Source organism: Dermochelys coriacea, chromosome 2 (assembly GCF_009764565.3).
Source record: "Dermochelys coriacea isolate rDerCor1 chromosome 2, rDerCor1.pri.v4, whole genome shotgun sequence".
In the NCBI taxonomy this organism is placed as follows: Eukaryota; Metazoa; Chordata; order Testudines; family Dermochelyidae; genus Dermochelys; species Dermochelys coriacea.
The window spans coordinates 62,768,247-62,788,052 of NC_050069.1; the positions used below are offsets into that span (position 1 = coordinate 62,768,247).

Genomic DNA, 19,806 nt, shown 5'->3' on the forward strand with positions numbered 1-19,806 from the left:
CAGGTGGTGGTCTTTCAGTTAGATAATTGGATGACAATGGAACCTTTCTGAGCTGGTGCAGATGAAAGTGTGGGTGACTAACTTCGTTATTTAGGAAACTGTCACTTTTTGACACTTAAACCAAGTTAGCCCTGGTGTAAACAGGTGCAATTTCTAGTCAGGAGTAGTTTAGCCTCCTCACACCGAGACTGAATCTGGTCCTTAAGCTTCTGCTCTCTGACCTAAGCTCTCAATAAATATTTTTTTGGTAGTGATTAATATTTAGAAGTGGAGTGTCTTTCATCCTTAGTTGTACGTTCTTAAAATAAAATCTGGAATATTCTGAGAAAAGGGAGCTTTCATGAAATCTATGACTGAGTCGCATATCTTTTATATAAAACATCAGTGTGTTTGCTTTGAGTCTTCTGGCTTTTGTGGGTAACTTCTCCTTGCCATTATGACTATGTATAGCTTTATACCTATACCTAAGTCTGCTCATTTTAGCTTTGCCTCTTCCTGCTGAATTGATTGCTGGTGCACAGGAATCTTTTGAATTCAGTTGATTTTAGGGCTGTCGATTAATTGCAGTTAACTAGCAATTAACTCAAAAAAATTAATCGCCATTTTAATTGCACTGTTAAACAATAGAATACCAATAGAAATTTATTATATATTTTGGATGTTTTTCTACATTTTCAAATGTATTGATTTCAATTACAACACTTAATACAAAGTGTACAGTACTCACGTTATATTTTTATGAGAAATATTTACACTGTAAAAATGATAAAATAAATATTTTTCAATTCACCTTATACAAGTACCATAGTGCAGTCTCTTTATCCTGAAAGCACAACTTACAAATGTAGATTTCTTTTTTTGTTGCGTAACTGCACTCAAAAACAAAATGACGCAAAACTTTAGAGCCTATAAGTTCACTCAGTCCTACTTCTTGTTTAGCCAATCGCTAAGAGAAACAAGTTTGTTTACATTTATGGGGGATAATGCTGCCTGATTCTTATTTACAATGTCAGCTGAAAGTGAGAGCAGATGTTCACGTGACACTTTTGTAGCCGGCATTACAAGGTATTATGTGCCAGATATGCTAAACATTCATATGCCCCTTCATGCTTCGGCCACCATTCCAGAGGACATACTTCCATGCTAATGACACTTCTTTAAAAAAAAAATGCATTAATTAACTTTGTGACTGGGGGAGAATTGTATGTCTCCGGCTCTATTTTGCTCACATTTTGCCATATATTTAGTATTATAGTAGTCTCTGATGATGACTCAGCACATTGTTCATTTTAAGAACACTTGTTGCAGATTTCACAAAACGCAAAGAAGGTACTAATGTGAGATTTTGAAAGATAGCTACAGCACTCGACCCAAGGTTTAAGAATCTGAAGAGCCTTCTAAAATCTGAGAGGGATGAAGTATGGAGCTTGCTTCCAGAAGTCTTAAAAGAGCAGCAGTCTGATGTGGAAACCACAGAACCCGAACAACCAGAAAAGAAAATCAACATTCTCCTGGTGGCATCTGACTCATGATGATGAAAAAGAACATGCGTCGGTACTCACTGCTTTGAATTGTTATCGACCCATCATCAGCATGGATGCATGTCCTCTGGAATGGTGAATGAAGCAAGAAGGAATATACAAATCTTTAGCACATCTGGCACGTAAATATCTTGCAACTCCGGCTACAACAGTGCTATGAGAACTCCTGTTCTCATTTTCAGGTGACGTTGTAAACAAGAAGTGGGCAGCATTATCTCCTGAAAATGTAAACAAATTTATCTGTCTGAGCGACTGGCTGAACAAGAAGAAGGACTGAGTGGATTTGTAGGCTCTAAAGTTCTGCATTGTTTTATTTTTGAGTGCAGTTATTTTTGTACATAACTCTACATTTGTAAGTTCAACTTTCCTGATAGAGATTGCACTACAGTACTTGTATTAAGTGAATTGAAAAATACTATTTTATTTTTACAGTGCAAATATTTATAATAAATAAATAAAGTGAGCACTGTACACTTTGTATTCCATGTTGTAATTGAAATCAATATATTTGAAAACGTGGAAAACATCCAAAATATTTATATAAATAGTATTGTATTGTTTAACAGCATGATTAATCATGATTATTTTTTTAATTCCTTGGCAGCCCTAGTTGATTTACGTTTTTTGTGAATTCTGACCCCTTTCCTTTTCAATTCATTATATTTTGTCTGGTTCTTTGTTCCCACAAATACTAAAGGCTGCTCAGATTCGGTCTTTGGGATTGGCCCCACCCTTGCTACCCTTACTCTAGTTTGTAACCTCTGCTCCTCACAATGCAAATAGTAGCTCGGCACTCCTGCTTTTATCCACTACTATCTTGGCTTTTAAAGCCAAAGTTTTGGGCTTAGCGGAATCCTCTCCCCCTGCTGGTACATAACGGGATCATCTGTATGTGAAATTATACACGGTATTTTATGGTTATTAGTGCCTTATGCAAAGATACATCATTGGTGTCAATAAAAATTTCTCCCCAACAAGGATCACATTTTTGTAGTGCATAAACCATTGTGCTATTTATAGGGGATGCTTCATCCCCTGTGTGTGTGTGTGTGGTTTTGAATTTGGAAGTATAAAATAAAGCTGGACACTTTAATCCAATAATGTACATGTTCAGTTTGAAACGTGCTACTTTTTGTAGGGGACAATGGTTTGTGCTTCGAAACAATGTGATTCTTACTGGAGAAAATTATCATTCATAGTTCCATTGGCTAATAAACACAAACTGATATGTACTTTAGGTAGACTTTCCCTGTTTAGGGTTAAAATATGTTTATATACGTAATGGGAAAACAAGCTGGCTAAAAATAACTTGGAATGATACAGCATTGTTAAAATCTGTTCAGTCTTGAAATGCTGAACTGTAGTATCAAATGCAGTAATTTTTATTCTTTAATATGTTGGTGGATTTTACTGAGGCTTTCTACCTCCCATGGAGTAGATGATACCTCCTTGTTATAATAAACAAAATGAATGTAAAATGTGGTGAAAACCAGCAACTGATGATAAATTTTCTGTGGCTTTCCCCCCACCACACTTCTATTTAAATTAGTCACAACCACTTGCCTTCTTGGAAGAAGATATTAGAGAGGTTTTAAAAGAGGAAACTGGAACAGACATATTCCTTAAGGAGGAAGATGAATCTGTCTATAAAAGCTGCAAGCAAGAGGTGATGGTGCAGTATGTTGCTTTATTATAATAGTGGTAGAAAAAATGGCAACTCATAAATTGTCATCTTAAATTTTTTCTTTATAAAATGTTGATCACAGCACACTTCTGCCAAGAAAGTCAGAAAGTCATTGGTCTTAGATTCTTGGGAAAAAGACGAACTTGGTGCCCAACTCTTCACAGAAGAGAATGCTTTGGATGTACAGGTTGGTATACTAATAAATAGTAGAACTGGTAGAAATTTTGATGAAAAATTGAACAAATATTCTCTTCCCCCCCCACACACCTTTTTTTAATCGGCTCTAGTAAATAGTCACCTTGGGGTCTAACTATTGACGAGTAAGAGTAAACATCTAGCAATTTAAAAAATAGTTGTCTTCATGGGTAGTGCTCCATGCTATGGTGTGTGGGATTATGGGGTTTGTGAATGTATGGATTGTATTGCAGGTGTTTGATTTTTTGCTTGTTGGATCACTGGATTCTTGGATGACATTAATGGCAGTGGGACAGGGGAAATTTTGCCTTTCTAGTCAGTTTTAAGGAAGGATGGTGATGAGCAGTCCTGTTCCATCCTTGGGAAGAAGGCTGGTGGCGGTAGTACCATCATTATAAGATGGACAGCCTTTGAAATGAAGGGGGAAAATGAGGAATTTCAAGATCTTAGTAAGTATGTGGAGGATCCGCGGTGGAGGAAAGATGCAAAGATTGCTGGCATTCAACACAGCTTATTTTGTTTTTTGTAAGCAATCAAGTGAATTTCCTACACAGCGGTTTTCTTTTATTTGTTTTTGATGGTTTTGTAAAAGTCTGCATACCAGAATTGTGGCCAGTGGTGCCTGGCAATGATGAAACTGGCTTGTGGATGTATTGCTTTTAAATATAATTTGGGAGAATATATTAAACCAGTTTTTGAAACAATCAGTCCAGTGTCTCCCTCAGTAACTAAACAAAAAACACTCAAAGAACTGGTCTGTTTTAGTAGCAGACTTCTAGTACGACTTTCTGTGTTAGTGTAGACAGAGATTTGTATTTTATAACTGTTTCTAAAACCATGCCAAGCTATCAAGTTTTATATAATTTATTTTAAAGAAAATGTAATTGAAGCTGTAGTATGAATGTATAATATAAGGGAGAAGAAAAACTGGTCCACCCTGGTCAAGGAATTAGCATTAGAACCATGCTAGCAGCAACTGTGTTTAAATTCAGTTGTTACCAATACATTTTGGATCCCAGTATAATTTAGTACAGTGATTCTCAACCAGGAGTTCAGGGCCTGTTGGGGTCCATGAGCAAGTTTCAGGGGGTCCACCAAGTATGACTGGCTTTAGACTCGATAGGGCCAAGGGCACAAAGCCAAAATTCTTCCACGCAGGACTGCAGCCCTATCCCTGAGTCCCACCACCCAGGGTTGAAGCCAAAGCCTGAGAAACTTAGCTTTGTGAGGCCCTCTATGGTGTGGGGCCCTGGGCAATTGCCCTCCTTGCTACCCATAACATTGGCTCTGGCTTTTATGTGCAGAAAAACAGTTGCTGTAGCACAGCTGGACTGTGGAGTTTTTATAGCATCTTGAGAGGTCTCATAAAGAAAAAGGTTGAGAACCCCGGTCTAGTACTTTATATTGAATTGACACTAGTTTTCTCAGAAATGTTTACTCATTGATTCTACCTGCTACATAGTTGTTGTTTTATTTCCCATTTTGTTTTTTGAAGTAAAAGTTAAAGATTATTTTACTAAATACTAACTTTTATTCCTCTTCCCCGTTCCTCTGTCTTTTTTCCATTAGTCAGAAAATATCTATACTACATCTTTACTAATGATACCGTTGTTGGAAATACATGACAACAGATGTAATCTGACATTGGAGAAACAGGCTACAACTTCAACAAACAAAACAAATGCAGTAATTAAAAAGAAACTGAATTCTTGCACTTCAAAAAATGTCAAAATGGAAAAGTCTCTTCAGGTCTGGATTCAAGATACCTTTTTGTTAATTTCATTACCAATTTTAACGGTTAAATGGTTTCTAATCTCTTTTTTTTTTTTTTTTTAAGTTTGGGTCAGTGTTTCTATGATTCCTGTTTTTCAAGCTAGTAATTTGGTGATGAAAACTTACTCCATGTCTGAATGCTGGACAATTTTTAAATAAACTTTTTATTCAAATAAGTCAAATTTCAGAATTTATGTAATCAGTCTATTTTAGGATTGAAACACTTGGTAATGTTAAATGGCTAAGATTTCTCTGAAAAGTGTTTCTGTGCGGTCACAAATTTCCTTTGGGCCAGATTCTAGTTCGTGGTTATATGGCAATAAGGACATGTAAATTCCTCACTGCTACTTATGCTAGCTCTATAGTCCACCACAAGTCAGGCCTCATCTAGACATTCTACAGAGTTGCTTCCCATGCTTGAATTTCAGTGCACAGGTTTTCGGGGGGGGGGGGGGGGGGGGGCCAGGCTAGTGCATCAATGATTTTTCTCTCTGCCCCCCTCCCAATATTGATAGCCCCAATGTCCACCACCATATCCCATTTATCCCAAAATGTCTGTTTGATTTCCCCCTTATGCATTATAAAAAAAAAAAAGTACCTTACATCCTTTCCAGTCACCACACCCTTCCAAGCTGCCAAAGTTACTTTCTGAATTTCCTCTGAACAACGATTACTGTGTATTGTCAATACTGCATTCTGCTGCCTTTTGAAACTTCAGAGTAAAATAAATGGGAAAACATTCTAAAATAGGGGTTTTATTGAATTAGCTATTACAGCATCAATTATTACAATGAATATTTCAGTTCAAGAAAGCCCCTCTCTCGCTACTTTACTTCTGTTGCCTTAGAACTTTCAACCTGGCACATAGGCACTGCTGGTGTGCTGAAAAAAACAGTAAGCTTTGTCACAGAATTTAAGTACCAAGTATTGCAGAATACATGTGATAAATGTGATATTACTTGAATTTTGATTATATAAACTGTTGTGAAATTTAGTGTGGAAATAGTTTTTAAAAGAAAATCTGAATTAGGATTATATTTAAATGCTGACATATTCCAAATACAGCTGTTTAAAAAATAAAATTTCCTTTTAACTGTTTTTTTTTTTTTAATATAGTCAACTTGTGAATGGGAAGCAGTTGTTTATGGAAAAACAGAAGATCAGCTTATCATGACTGAACAAGCAAGAAGATATCTGAGCACATATACGGCTTCCAGCAGCACTTCAAGAGCTCTAATTCTGTGAGGATCACTGCAACTGACAAAACCATCCCTTCCCTTTACAATTAACACTACACTGAAGGAGATTCCAGTTAAATATATGTGAATGAAGTCTTTCTTTTTTGGAGACAACCTTGTAAAGGAAAACTTGTCTCTTTTTAATTGACAAAGGGCAGACATATGAAGCTTTGCCTCTTCAAGTAAGGATAGCATAAACAATCCTGTAATTAATTTTTTCAATATTTTTTTAAAAAAATCTAAAGAATAATAGTCAAAAATATTGGAGTAAATGTTAACATACACTTTTTTTAGTCCAGTTTTTCACATTTATTCTTCACAACATACATTGCTACTCTCCAGTTAATGCATTTTGAATGTAGGTTAGGTTTACAGGTACTTCTGATTTCTGAATAAGCAACATACATAGCTGTATGAAAATGCTTTTGCTTAAGTGCTCAGTTGCTTATGTAGCAATTTTTTTTTCTACCATATAAAGAAACACAATGGAAAGGAGTCTAAAGGAAGGATAGAAAGTTGCACTACTAGTTTTTGGTATGCTGCAAAAACAATAAAATTAACTACAGTGTTAAATATATTTATTTGAGAATGGTACTAGAAATAAGATAGTAGGCAAATGGGATGAATTAAGTTTTTTTCATTAGTGTAAAACATCAGTATTTTCTTCATAAATCTCAAACTGAGACCATTGTTGAATGTATTGTACAGTATGTAGGAGCAGGGAAACTTTTTGTAAATTGGAAAGGAGTCTGTTTTTATAATTTATTTTCATTTTAAAGCTTAAATGTAGATATTTATATGTATGTAGGTTGTCTAGAAGCCAACGTTGTTTCCTGTTATAACAGCTAAAGTGGTAAAGGACAAATTTTAACCTTGAAATATGGAATAGCTGCATCATTACAGGCTGTGAAGCATATAAATCTATACTGTATGTTACATCTACCTAAGGATTGCACTATATACCCTTAAATCATGTTGGTCAGCAAAGTAGTTATAATCTGTCCCCTTATTATACTATTACAAGTATTTCAAGAACTTGTTTTTAATTAATTTATATATATATATAAGAGCAAACCTGAGGTCCTTTATGTGACCCTATTGAGTCCTATTCATGAATTAAAAATTAATGCATTTTATTACATGTTTTTAAAAAAAAAACTTGGCACCTTGGTTTTTAAAACAGTCTTATCTGCACTTAGAAGTTTGACCATTGTATATTTACTATTGTAAATATATGAAGAGTGAAGAGAGCGTTTTTATTTATGAAAATCTTTGTCCTTATTTAAACCTCTACAGGTTACAACAGTTGCTTCAGTTGCCTATTTTAGGTATTTGCACTTACTTTGTCTTTTTTGAAGGAATGTTTTGGTTTGCTTTTGTTGTAGAGATTTTATGTAGTTAATTTCTTGCAGATTATAGTTGTGTGCTATCAACAATACTGACAAGTAAATAGAATTGTACACTGTAGCTTTAGCTATTTATAATTCAGACACTCTTCCTCTCCACTCCCGGGTGTGCTGCTATAGATAATAGCAGAATCGGCTTGCTGCTATGAGAGATGGAAAGAGCGCGCATCATATGCACTGTATGTAAAATTTCTCAAAAAAAAAAAATGATGGCAGGTTCTCCAGTTATCTTAATGAGATCAACCATTACTATGCAGGATATAGCAAAATTCATACTGCAGAATTTATACCACATGATACCAAGACTTTTAGAAAATGATTTTTGTTACTTAATTTTAACAATTGGTATGCGGTAGATGAACAGCAATCTGTGGTTATTAAAATACTTTTAAAAACAGCTCATGAGTTCCAGTATTTTTAAAGGAACATTTAAATATTAAATGTTTGAATGCCTAGATTCTGTAGTTGGCTTAAAAAGTTTCAGCAATTTTAAATCAAATTAAAAGAAAGAGAAATTCTTGTAGAAAAGAGATCTGAAAATTCCAGCTGTGCCAGGATTATTCCTCATTCATGTCAAGAGAGAGGAGCCAATTAGAACCCCTTGACGGTGGTTTTGGTGTGTTCATTGCTGGCAGTAGATTTCACAAGGAGAATCCAATTTGTGGCACAAAATTAATTAATGAAGGTAATTAAGTTGCATATGTAGAGAGATTCTTGTAAGCCTTTCATGCCAGGAACTGGATTTATTTTCTCCTGGATGAGGTCTTAGAAATGGTTGCACCAAAGACACCAGTACCAAGGTTAGACATAGTTATGATAAGTAGTATTTATTTGAGTTGGTATTGGTTGAATCATCTAGTTAACTGCTTCTTTGTTGCATTAGTGAGAAGGTTTTAATCTTTGATGTCAGGCATCTTTTTATCACCTTTTTGAATGTTGTGTGCATTTGCATTTCTTTCAGTTTATAAGTAGATTATACATGCAGCAGCCAAATGTGCATGAAAACTGACTACATATATAATTCATTTTGTTTTAAGGTTTTGATATAATGTACAACAAATGCCTTGATTAAGTTTAGTTTTTTTTTGTTGTACTACAAACTTTGTTTCATGTAAGAGAATCTTGCATATAATGCAGACCCATATTAACAGCAGAAATAAAGCATCTATATACAAGGTTATTGGAAAAGCCTCTTGTTATGAGAAATAAGACTTCTGTGTGGTTTATTTATTGTAAATGTTCCAATTACACATTTTGTGAGAGTCTAATAATAATTAGGTATGCATCCAAAGGGAGTGAAATGCTGCAATAATTCCACAGCTATCAGTATGGAGAAGGGAAAACATGTCTGTGGGGATCATCTTTTTGGTATAGATTTGTGATAGTGACCATCAAGTAGAGGTTGTAATGTGGCATTCATTACCTTGATTTTTATTTTAATATTCAGAATAAAACTCATTTTGGTTTGCATTCCCTACTTTGTTTTTAGTTACATGAACAATTAATTTCTGAGAGGGAGGCGGCATGTTTTGTTAAATTAACATGAAGGGTGATTTAGGGAATAAAATTTGTGGAACAAATAACAAGAGTTCATGAAACTGACAAACTTCACTGGCAGATTGGAAAATCTGTAAGAGCACTATCTAGTTTAGGACTCACAAAGAATAAAAGCTTCACTGATGCAAGCTGTAATTGTCCTTTTAAAACAAATTGCAGTGCATGATGCTTGCAACTTTTAACAGTTGGAACTGGTGTGAGGTCACTGTCTCTATGGATACTATAATCTTTGCTTATTGGATCTTCTCATGCAAGTGTCTGAGATTTCAGTTTCTGGCAGTCTCCTTATTGGTGTTAGACACACAGTTCCTCAAGCCCCACTCCCTGTCAAAAGGGAAAACGAAACGAAACGAAAACGAAAACGAAAAAGATTGGCCTAGACTATTTAACATTTTTGTTTATGGCCTGGAAGAAAACACAATCATCACTGATAAAATTTGCAGATGACACAAAAATTCAGGGAGTGGTAAATAATGAAAAGGACAGGTCACTGATATAGAGAGATCTGGAATACTTGGTAAGATGGGCAAAGCAAACTATGCATTTTAATATGGCTAAATGTAAAGGTATATATCTACAAACAAAGACTGTAGGCCATATTTACATGATGGGGGGACTCTATTGTGGGAAGAAGTAACTCTGAAAAAGATTTGGGGGTTCGGGTGGATAATCAGCTCAACATGAACTTGCAGTGTAATTCTGTGGCCAAAATAGCTAGTGCAATCCTTAGATGCATAAACAGAAAAGTCTCGACTAGGAGTAGGTAGGTTGTTTTACCTCTATATTTGCCGCTGGTGCAACCGCTGCTGGATTACTGTGTCCAGGTCTGCTGCCCACAATTTAAGAAAGATGTTGATAAATTGGAGACGGTTCAAAGCAGAATGATTAAAGGATTAGAAAACCTGCCTTACAGTGATAGACACAAGGAGCTCAATTTATTTAATTTAACAAAGAGAGGCTTAAGGGGTGACTTAATTACAGTCTATCAGTACCTACATGGGGAGCAAATATTTAATAATGGACTCTTCAGTCTAGCACAGAAAGAGGCATAATACAAATTCAAATGGGAAATAGGGCATACATTTTTAACAGTGAGAGTAATTAACCATTGGAACAATTAAACAAGGGTTGTGGTGGATTCTCCATCACAGACAATTTTCAAATCAAGATTGGATGTTTTTCTAAAAGATGCTCTAGAAGCTATTTTGGGTAAGTTCTGTGTCCTGTGCTCTACAGAAAGTCAGACTAGATCAGGGGTAGGCAACCTATGGCACGCGTACCGAAGGCAGCACTGGCCACCAGTCCCAGGGGCTCTGCTGCTTGCCTGGGGTACCGGCTGCCAGCTCCCTGCCAGCTGGGGTTTCAGCCACTGGCCCCATTCAGCCCTCTGCCGGTCCCTGCCACTGGCCCGGGGCTCTGCAGCTGCCCCAGCTATAGCACACTGGACCCAGCCTGGGGCAGTGAGGGGTGCAGACAGGGACAAGAGGGGGCACAGCTCAGCAACCCCACCTTAAAAATTGTTCCAGCGCTACTGTACTGGGATATTTTTAAGTCCTGATTTGTTGCTTACATCACTATCACGCCACGTGAAACAGTGCACTGTGTTGACACTGAGATTAGAATGTACATGCAAGAACTGGAATCAGAATTTTCTGACAGATTTCAAGATTTCCAGCAATTTGGCCCAATGCTTTCTTTTCTAATTAAACCTGAAAAGTTCAACAAGAGCGACTTGGATTGGTCTGTATTTCAGTGGATGTGTGTTGAAGATTTTGAAATGCAGCTCATTCAGTTAAAAAGTTCAGAATTGTGGGCATTGAAGTTTGGAGATCTGCAGAGTGCACTTGAAGCTACTGAGAGAGATCATGGGGCCTCTATTCTGACCTGCTGGATGTCTGTGCCAGTGAAATTTAACTGTTTGAAGAAAATTGCGTTTGCAATGCTTTCAGCATTTGGATCGACATACCTGTGTGAAAAGGTATTTTCAAACATGAAATCTGTCCTCTGTCCCTCTCGGAGCCGGTTAACAACTGATCACTCAGAAGCCTGTGTGCAGCTTAAAGTATCCAAATACGTGCCAGACACTGGAAAACTCAGCAAGGAAAAGCAAGGGCAAGGATCACACTAAACTGATAAGATCTGCATTTTAATTTAATTTTGAATAAAGCTTCTTAAATATTTTAAAAACCTTATTTACTTTACACACAACAATAGTTTAGTTATATATTATAGACTTATAGAAAGATACCTTCTAAAAACTGTAAATTACTAAAACTCTAAATTACTGGCACGTGAAACCTTAAATTAGACTGAATAAATGAAGACTTGGCACACCACTTCTGAAAGGTTGCCGACCCCTGGACTAGATGTTCACAATGATGCCTTGGAATCTATGAATTTACAAAAGGAACCAAACTGAAGAGCGCTTTAAACACTGCTGCTATTTGGTATAGTAGTACAAAGTGATCCATTTACTGCAAAATTTGTGTGATGTGTCATTCCATATTATTTATGAAAATATGCTTATGATATGAACATGACATAACTGAGATACTTTATGCAAGATGGCTCATGTAAGATACCATTGGAAAGGTTATGATTTATTAAATGTGATTATCCTATTATAATAGGGAGGTGGCTTGGTGGAGTGGGATAGCACACACATTGAATAAAGCATGAAGATGGCAGAGGGAGGAGACAAATAGCTAATCTCAGATCCCCTCCATCAAAAAATCTTGAGTTAAGGTTGCTCAAGTGTATTACTGCATAACACAAACACTAAAAAGCAAGGAAATTAGAAGTTGTCACACCTGACACTGTCCCAGTCTCCAAGCATTAGCCTGCTGCTATCACCACACTCTTTCTGTCACTCAAGTCCCTGTCTATGTTAAGGGTACTAGCCTTGGTGTTAATTGCATTAATGCAGACACACTGGTTCAAAATCTTAATGTAGATATTCTGCAGTGCCCCAGTGCTTGAGTCTGTTACTGGATTAAGCTGCATGCTTATGCCATGGTTTGTGCTGGTGCAGTGCATCTACATTAAAGGCTTGTACTGGTATAATGACACTTATAATTGCATGTATTTCTTCAGTGTAGACAGGGCCTCAATAGTAACTGGACGATGCTATCATCTCAGTGCACAGGTTAACACGCTGAAGATTGCACCAGAGACTGCTAGAGCTAAAAGTTTGAGTTTCTGCAGTTTGGGCTAGAGTCAGGCTGTGTAGATAAAGCTGTTACAGCTCCAGCCTCTGTGGATCAGGCACAGAGGTGAACATGTAAACATGATGATCACAGGTTATACACATGAGAGAACTAAAAGTCATATTGCAATGCATGCCTCAAGTTGACCCTGTTAATCTGTTTTCTTATAGAATAGCCAACTAAATGTATCTGTCTGGTTTTAGTAAGCAGTATTGTACAGTTGATTTGATTTTAAAGTCATAAAGAAATGTAGAAGAAGTCTGTGTTTTAAATAAGGTAAGAAATATGAAGCATTTTATGTTCCTTTCATCTGTATGGCCTGTCTGTCATTTCAAGATAATTGTTATTAAATGATGACTGTGTTGAAAAGTCAGAGGTAAGGTTAGGAGTACTTGTGGCACCTTAGAGACTAACAAATTTATTTGAGCATAAGCTTTCATGAGCTACAGCTCACTTCATTGGATGCATTCAGTGGAAAATACAGTGGGGAAATTTATATAGAGGTAAAGTTGCGTGCTGCAGTGGGACTTTAAATTGATTGGTTTGGGCACTATCTTAAACTCAACAGAATTAGCACTACACTTGCAAGCTCTGTTTCAGTATGTTGGAAACATCTACATACTAGTTTACTGAATGTTGCCTTGGATGTTGCTCTTGCCTCAGTTCTATGATGAAATATGAATCACAGACTCTAGGGATGGAAAAGACCTATCAGAAACCTCTCATCCATCTTCCTGCCAGTGCAGATTTGTTCCCTACAGAGTATTTTCTAGTCGTTTGTACCAACAAGCTTTAAATGCCTCAGTCACTAAAGTCTGGTCTACAGTGGGGATTTGCCCTAATTTCAGCCAGCTGCCAGTGTAAATGCACTGATGCAAACCCCTAGAGACAAAGCTGCTCTCTGCGTTGGTGGAGCGTGCCCCTGCTTGAAACAGGGTTAAGGTGCACCGATGCAAATCATGGCTTATATTAGTTTGTTCCTGTTGGTGGCTAGTTGCTAGTAGCTGAAATCAGGGCAAATCCAGGCGTAGCCAAGATCTGGGCCACTTTAAGCACTTAGATCAGGATTGTTATTCATACTAACATGATTGCTCAATTGAAGAAAGCAGAGCAATAGGGACAGCCCCAATAAGCATAATCACTTAAAAAAAAAAAAAAAGTCCTTTGTTTGCTCATGTGGAGCTACTCAGCAGAGTTTGCTCATGGTACAGCCCTGCTATGAAGGAAATGTTTTTTAAAGGATTGGGCAGTGAGAATAAATATAATGGGCCCAATCCACTGCTGCATTACTCCAATCTTAAACTAGTGTAACTCTGTCAGAGTTGCACTAACCTAAAATGAGGCCCACAAAGGTGAATCACCAATAGTGTTTATTAAAGACATGTTTTAGGGTATTTCTGTCTGCACAGTACCCCCTTTGAAAGCTCTATAGATCAGAAAATTTGTCATTTTCAGCTTTTAATCTGAGTTTTGTTTGGCTCAAAACAATATATTTGTCTTCTGCCTTCACTTCTCCCCTTCATTCTTCACAACAGAGACCATATATATTTCCAGCTGCAGGCTTGTTTTACTCATAATCCATAGAATCACATTAACTAAGTCGCACTGAATAACTCACCAGAATCACCTAGCACTAGCAGCCAAGTATGGCCGGTAGTTCAAAGCAGACCAGAGCATTTATGGAAAGAAATAGAGTGCTGATGGGCCTGATTCTTGCAGTAATGCAATGAGCCAATTTACTGATGCAAGCAGAGCTTTGTCGTCTTAATATTGGGCCACATTTTTATTCCTGTGACCAGCAGTTAACTTGTTCTTGGATAGAAACTCTGCTACAGACTCAAACTCAGAGGCCTTGCCTACATAAGGAAAACTGAGATATTTAGTTATTCCTTCATCTGGTATGCCAAAATATCACACTCTCTTGGCGCCCTGGTGTACTGGTCCGTGTAGTAACCAGTCCCTCTCCCTACACTTGCATCCGATGAAGTGAGCTGTAGCTCACGAAAGCTTATGCTCAAATAAATTTTAGTCTCTAAGGTGCCACAAGTGCTCCTTTTCTTTTTTTTCCTCCCTACACTGTTAGCAGTAATCTTGCCTTGCCATTGCATGAGGGTAGGAGGGAATAATAGGCTTTCTGTAGCTGCTTCTCCATGCTATCTCATCTGCACAGCACAGGGTAAAGTTTGGTTCTTTGTACATATTTTTATGTCCTGTATATGATTTTAAAAAAACATAACTATTGTTTCTTCCCACTGCAATTTTTACTCCCCATTAATTCTCTCTCATACATTTTTGTAAAGTATTGCTTTTATTGTAGGCTACAAAAAAGATAAGCTGTTGCCTGCAGCTAGTATAGACTGCACATCCCCCAACAATAATAAAGCAGCTGCAAAGAGGCTTCTGTCTACTCACTGCTATGTCCCCTATACCACATTTTTTTTCTCCAGCTGTCTTTGTAGTTCAAGTTTATTTTTAAAGTCTTTTCTAGACTGTATATCAGATTTCTGGCTTCCTGTATATGGTATCCACATGGCCTCTAATTGAGGAGGGATGAATTTGTTGGAGCCTATGGCTTGCAGGAGCAACATGGAAACTGTCTGGGTCTTTAGTGTTGATAGCCTGGGGCTATGGAGTGTCCTCTGTTTCTGACCCTGGGAGAAAGCCCTGTGCCTTATGACAGGAACATTCTGGGAGTAAGATATGAGTTCTAGTAATTGCTCTGCCACATACTTCCTGTGAGATCTTGGACAAATCACTTAATCTTTCTGTCTCTCAATTTCCCTATCGATAAATGGGAGATATTTACTTACATCACAAGGGGCTTTTGGGTCTTTGTTTAAGAATTTTTGTTAGGTGTTAAAGGCCTGGTCTATGCTACAGAGATAGGTTGACGTACGGCAACTTGTGTCAACCTAACTCTGTCAGTATCTACATTAAAATGTAGCTCCCACCAATGTAACTCACCCACCATGCCAACTTAATAACTGCATCTCCATGGGAGGCAAAGCGCTTAAGTCAATGTAGTTAGGTCGATGCAGCTTCAGTGTAGACACTGCATTGCTTACATTGACTGTTGCTGCCTTTCAGAAACCATCCCACAATGCCTCATATGGATATTTTAATTGGTGCAAGCGCTCCTGGTAAGGACGCACACTGACAACACAAGGTGTGTAGTGTGGATGTGTAAAACCGACTCAATTACTGCGGTGGGAGTACGTTGACGTAATTTAGATCAAGTTAAGTTTGTAGTGTAGACTTGCCTTTAGATACTATTGTGATGGGTGTATCAGTGGCTTAAAGTGTCCTATCCCATTGATCAAGGGTTGTGCATTGCAATATTTAATACTGGAGATTACCAAATGCTGTAATTGTAGGTATTAGTAAAAACCTGTTATGGAGAGAGAGAACAGGGTATTGGATTGGTGAAAGAATTTAAAATAACTTGATCAAAATTTTATAGGTGATCTATTAAAATTATCATCTACCTTACATCTATTGAGTGGATGCCGCTCAGCACGTTACAGGCTCAGACCCTTAGCTTGTGTTTAATTGTAAAGTGCGTAAAATACTTTTGTAATTAGTAAATTATCTGAATTATTATGCCTATTAATTACTGGTATTTGTTTTTTGTTAAAACTACTGTTGAATTAAAGGGGAAACAGCTGAGATTTGATAAAGCACTCGATCTCATGAATCAGTGGAATTTTGAATGTACCTATGTATACGTACACACTCTTTCTCTCTTACACTTCTGCACTTAGGGCTTAACATTCCTCTTTGGTCTGTAGGATGAGCAGTGTTGCAGGAGATGATTTTCCAAGACATAGACCCTGTCTTGAAAGGAGGATAGAGTCCTGCTGTCTACTTGTCTAAACATTGCAAACCTTGTTTGCAGCAATATGTCACTGAGCTTATCAGTGTAAGTTATGTATTCAGTTGAGTGTGTGTGGTGATATTATGCAACAGTATAATATATGGAAGGATGCAAATGTGTTTCAGGCTGCAGAATATAGCAAATATCTTAGGCATGTTAGTCAGAAGCGTGTCCAGCATAGGGCCAGAATAGCTTTATAAATCAGTTGACTGCAATTTACAAATGAATGAAAAGTTCTCTGTAGCCATAAGGAAATAAGCAGATCAGTAGTGTCTGGAGGGCCTGCTTCACCAGAAGTGGGCCAGTTTGTGAGTCATTTTTCTCTGGCAAACGGCCAGGCTTTGTGTATTCCAGACACCAGATGGGAAGCAATTATGGATGTGACAAGCAGGTCATCTGGCAGACAAGCTGTGGACCTGCTGCTGCTGTTGCATAATTTTTGGCGGGAAGAAAACTTTCCTTTTCAAAAAACAGCCACCTCTTTCTAGGTAATAGATTCTTCAGAGAAGCCTCTTATTTACTGTGCATGTAGTTCCTTGCTTTTTTTAGTGTTTGCTTCCCTAGCACTCTCTCTGGCTCTGGCTTTTGCTTTACAAAGGAGCAGGCGTTTTTACTGGGTCTGCAGTTAAAGCTGGTTAGATTTGTGTTCGTACCCCATGTAGTTGGCAAGTATTGACCTGCAAAGTTAACATTAGGCACAAGCAATGCAAATCAAAACGTGAAGAGTTACTTTTTAGGGTCCTGCAATAACTTGGCAAAGCTGTATTGATTGTCAGTCCTTTCAGCAGCAGAACTGCAGAGAGGAAACTCCTCTCCTGCCCATATCTCTCCCTCCGAGGGTCATAGGAAATGGGGGAAGAACTCAGCACCTATCCAGGTCTCCCCATCTGATGGCAGGACCAGACGAAGAAAACTTACTGTAAGTCTGGATCACCCTTTCGGGGCCATGTTAAATCTATGTACAAAGTACAGTTCTTTGACTGTAGTCACTAGCCTGCAAAAGAGGAGTTATGTCACCTGGGACAAGTTAGCTTGGCTGACTCCAGCTGAGTTCAACAATAGAGCCTGTCCAACGAATGCACGTTGCTAATTGCATTACAAAATATGTATGACACGTTCTATTGCTTTCTTCTCTATGGGTATGTCTACACAGCAAAGAAAAACCCATGGCTGGCTTGTGTCTACTGACTCAGGCTCATGGGGCTCAGGCTGTGTGATGAGGTGACAACCCCACACAAGACTGAAAGGGATTAAGGTAGCTAGGCTGGCCAATTAATTCCACAGGCTGCACCTGGAGGAAGAGCTAGGGAGCAGGGAACTAATTGGAAGCAGTTTCAGCCACAGGTGCTGACTTTCCAAAGTGCTGGGTAGTACTCAACCCCCTGCTCTGTCCCATGCCCCCACTCCACCCCTTCCCCCAAGGCCCTACCTCACCCCTCCTCTTCCCACCCAATTCCACTCCCTCCTCCAAGCGCCCTGTGTCCTTGCTTCTCACCTCTCCTGCCCGCCCCAGCCTCCTGCATGCTGCAAAACAGCTGTTTGCGGTGGGCGGGAGGGAGGAGATGGTACTGATCCGTGGAGTCTGCTGGTGGGCAGGAGGCATGGGTGGGGGGGAGATGATAGTGGGGGCTGCTGGTGGGTACTCAGCACCCACCATTTTTTTCCCCATGGATGCTCCAGCCCTGGAGTTGGTGCCTATGGTTTCAGCTGTGCAGGAACAGATGGGGGCCTGTATAAAGCCTAGTACCTGGCACTAGCTGGGGACTGCTAGGAAAGACTGCAGAAAGCAGTCACTTCCTAGGGAGGAGGAGGAGGGTTTTGGAGCTGGTATACCCAGAGAGAAAGTGTGGTAGGAAGCAATCCAGGGAAGGAGCAGTGAGGGCTGAGAGAGGAAAGCCCAGAACTGCTGAGTTGAGGGTCCATGGGCTGGAACTAGAGGCGGGCCCACGTTCCCCTACCAGCTACTGAGGGAGCGGCACCATGGGGCAGTGAGAGGGAGCACTGCCTGGGACTGCTAGGGAGAAGGGACTTTGCTACCCTGGAAAGGGGGAAAACAGAGTGACATGGCCAGAAGGCTGAGTCATGAAGAGGACACTATGGTTCCTGGCAGCATAGAGGCGCTGAGGACCTGTGAGAGAGACTGAATGATAGCGTGTAAGCCGATGTTGACCTCGAGCTAATACCCAGAGTGACCAGGAGGAGGTACCAGACCGGCTGTGAGTGGTGCTCCCAGTGACAGGCTGTTTCATTGCTCTGTAGACTTCTGGGCTCTGGGACCCTCCTACCTCACAGGGTCCTAGAGCCTAGGCTCCAGCCTGGCCCGGAGGTCTATACAGCAACGAAACAGCCCCACAGACAGAGCCCTGTGAGTCTGAGTTGGCTGGCACAGGCCAACTGTGAGTGGCGAGTTGCTGTGTAGACATACCCTATCAGATCTGGGAAAAAGGAAAACAAACACGTAGTGTGTTGCATGTTACATTTTCAGGGTTGTACCTCAAATTTGCAAAGCCCTCAGAGAGCACACAAAATCTTTCTGCAGTTCCAGAGAGGGGGCAGCTCCTTGTGCTAATGGCTTTTGGTATCTGAGAGGATTTTCACTATTGCATCATCCACCACCATGACGAGGAATGGCAAAAACACTCATGGGTTACCCTGACTTAATTTCCCTACCCTATGTTTGCAATAATGACTCATTAGTGTATGTAGATAGAACTTCCTAAATATTTTGCAGTTTGATTTTTCCTGAGCTGAGGACTCATGGTGCTTGTATACCACAGTAATAGAGAATGATATATAATAAATATCTAGATACGATAGTTGCAAAGTCTGAATCCAAATCTGAACACTCACAAAATTCAGGAGAGTTCAGATTAAAAGCTTTGGCTCAGCTCATTGTAGAGACTGTGACCAGCTCCAGATTTGAATTTTCCCAAAGTTCACAGGCTGGGACGAGGCTTGGATATATAGATTTCATTTGGCCTCATCTCTGTGTATATAATAGGCTGTGTTTTAACAGATGAACCATATACTGTGTTCGACTGGGGAAGAGCCAGAGCAGATGTTTTTGCCAAACATTTCTGACTGTAACTGTGAAAAGGTGGCTGGTAAAGCAAGGATTGAGACGAGCTTTTGTGATGGGGGCTTGGAAGCCTAAAAAATGCAGTTTCAAAGGGGAGGGTGAGACCTGCGGTAGAAAGTTTTTAAGGGCTTCTGTAACTTCAGACATCTATATTGTAGTTCAGCTCCCCACCCCCATCCTGATCCCGCTCTGAAAGATCACGGCACAGTTCTGCCTTGACAGTTCAATTCAGCCAGGCTCCCTTTGTCACAGT

At 39.0% G+C, this 19,806-nt stretch overlaps 1 protein-coding gene across 2 annotated transcripts in view; it reads left to right on the plus strand.

Moving 5' to 3' along the window:
- Positions 1–9,017, plus strand: part of MYBL1 (MYB proto-oncogene like 1) — a 45,072-nt gene extending 36,055 nt beyond the window's left edge. Inside the window, exons 13-16 of one of the 2 annotated variants that reach the window (XM_038392615.2) lie at positions 3,091–3,207; positions 3,308–3,412; positions 4,990–5,169; positions 6,310–9,017. In XM_038392615.2, the coding sequence (XP_038248543.1) occupies positions 3,091–3,207; positions 3,308–3,412; positions 4,990–5,169; positions 6,310–6,438 (531 nt within the window). In that variant the 3' untranslated portion in view covers positions 6,439–9,017. The remainder of the gene's footprint in view (positions 1–3,090; positions 3,208–3,307; positions 3,413–4,989; positions 5,170–6,309) is intronic. The other variant, XM_038392617.2, reaches the window with a different exon arrangement.
- Positions 9,018–19,806: the final 10,789 nt, after the last annotated feature.